Source organism: Diaphorina citri, unplaced genomic scaffold (genome assembly GCF_000475195.1).
Source record: "Diaphorina citri unplaced genomic scaffold, Diaci psyllid genome assembly version 1.1 scaffold34932, whole genome shotgun sequence".
Taxonomy (NCBI): domain Eukaryota; kingdom Metazoa; phylum Arthropoda; class Insecta; order Hemiptera; family Psyllidae; genus Diaphorina; species Diaphorina citri.
This window is the reverse complement of record NW_007412264.1, coordinates 1-1,652: the sequence shown is the minus strand read 5'-3', so window position 1 is coordinate 1,652 and position 1,652 is coordinate 1. Positions and strand designations below refer to the sequence as shown.

The 1,652-nt window shown below is 43.5% G+C and overlaps 1 protein-coding gene across 1 annotated transcript; it reads left to right on the top strand.

The window, feature by feature from the left end:
* Window positions 1-385: 385 nt before the first annotated feature.
* LOC103523715 (gephyrin) lies at window positions 386-1,580 on the top strand (the record flags this gene model as incomplete). Its single annotated transcript, XM_008488735.3, is given in 2 exon segments — window positions 386-878; window positions 1,356-1,580. Coding segments are annotated over 2 exon segments (547 nt in total), but the record flags the coding sequence as incomplete, so codon positions are not given.
* Window positions 1,581-1,652: the final 72 nt, after the last annotated feature.

Below are 1,652 nucleotides of genomic sequence, written 5' to 3'. Positions count from 1 at the left end.
TGGTCAAGATTAACAACCTAACATACAGGCCACTTTGACTCCCAAAAGCACAGATTGTCACAGATAGAGCGTACAAGTAAACTGAAAGGAACTTCTGTTCATTGGTGGCTAATGGTCAAAATATTGCCATTTTACTCGGTTAAATTCCTTACGTAAAGGTGGACCTGAGACCAAAAACTGTGCTTAGATTGACTATGTTTTTTTAAGAGGTTTGACAGAGGAAACTGTAACTGCTATGGTCTTATCGTCCCGAAATCGAAGAGAGAAGGAAGACAGGATAGGAGAAAGCCAGCCGTTCCGAGAAGGAACATTATCCCATCAGGATAAAATCCGCCCCGGGCGGGAATCGAACCCGCGGCCTAGCGCTTACAAGGCAGACGCACTACCAACCAAGCTAACTAGGCTGGCGAACCACATGTTTGATCTGCTCCCTTCCCTGGTATACTCCTTGTTCATAGTCCCTCGGCTGTACAAAGGGGAACTATGAACAGTAAACAGGGTGCATACCAGGGGATTACAAATTAATCAATCAATTCTTTCTTCCAACCAAGTCACAATGGACCAAGATCTACTCGAACTTAACAAAGGTGTCGAGGTTCTCCTATTTGATTTGAACGATAACAATGATGATTATTACATTCTACAAAGTCAATCTCTTATCAAAACCTGGTGTGAGTCCAACATAAGCTCGAAGCTGATTGGTGGACACAAGTTGGATGTGAAGATAGCAATCCGAGATGGCAAACAGATCCGTGGAGATATTGAGAAGAGGATTGAATCAGAGCCGGATATACTGTTTGTGTTTGGGGGAACTGAACTGATCCATGGTCACGTGACTAGTGAAGTGTGCACCGGGCTTATCCAGAAGAGGATCACAGGTGAGTTATTTATTTTTCTTTTTAAGAGGTTTGATAGGGGGAACTGTAAAGTAAAGATGTAGCCACACATAGTCCACCGATGTCGACTGAAAACTGCCTCGACAACAAAGATTCACCTCGTCCATCGATGTTGATCGACGACTGGTCGACTATGTGTGGACACAACTTACCTCTTTACCGATGAAGGTCTTATCGTCCAAAATCGAAGAGAGAAGGAAGAAAGGATAGGAGAAAGTCAGCCGTTCCGAGAACGAACCTTATCAGCCTAGGATAAAGTCCGCTCAGGGCGGGAATCGAACGCGGCCTTTTGCTTACAAAAGCTTCCAACATCGTGAGTCGGTCTATCCGTGCCCGTGAGATATGAGATACACAGGCTTATCTCAAAGACGAGAAAAACTAAACCCAAAATAATTATTGCGAAAAAGCTCCCAGCTTCACCACAAAATAATATCTATGACCCTTCTCTACTTGTTTCAGGCATCGAGTTCATAATATACAGTGTTGTAAAGTCAAATCCAGATGTTGTTCTGGACCAGTTTGTATGTGGCTTCTGTAGGAAAACCCTCATCTTAACCTTACCACTGGTTACTAAGGATACATTGTCCGTTTTGAATCAGATACAGAAAGTTCTGAAACATGCACTAGCCGTTTATCACAATGATCTGCCCAGTGTTAGAGAGAAACATGGCGAATCTCTAGTAGGTGAGTACAATAGCAAATGCCTATCTATAAACTCCATCGTGTGGCCTTTGTCGTAGCATACCCATCCCGTAG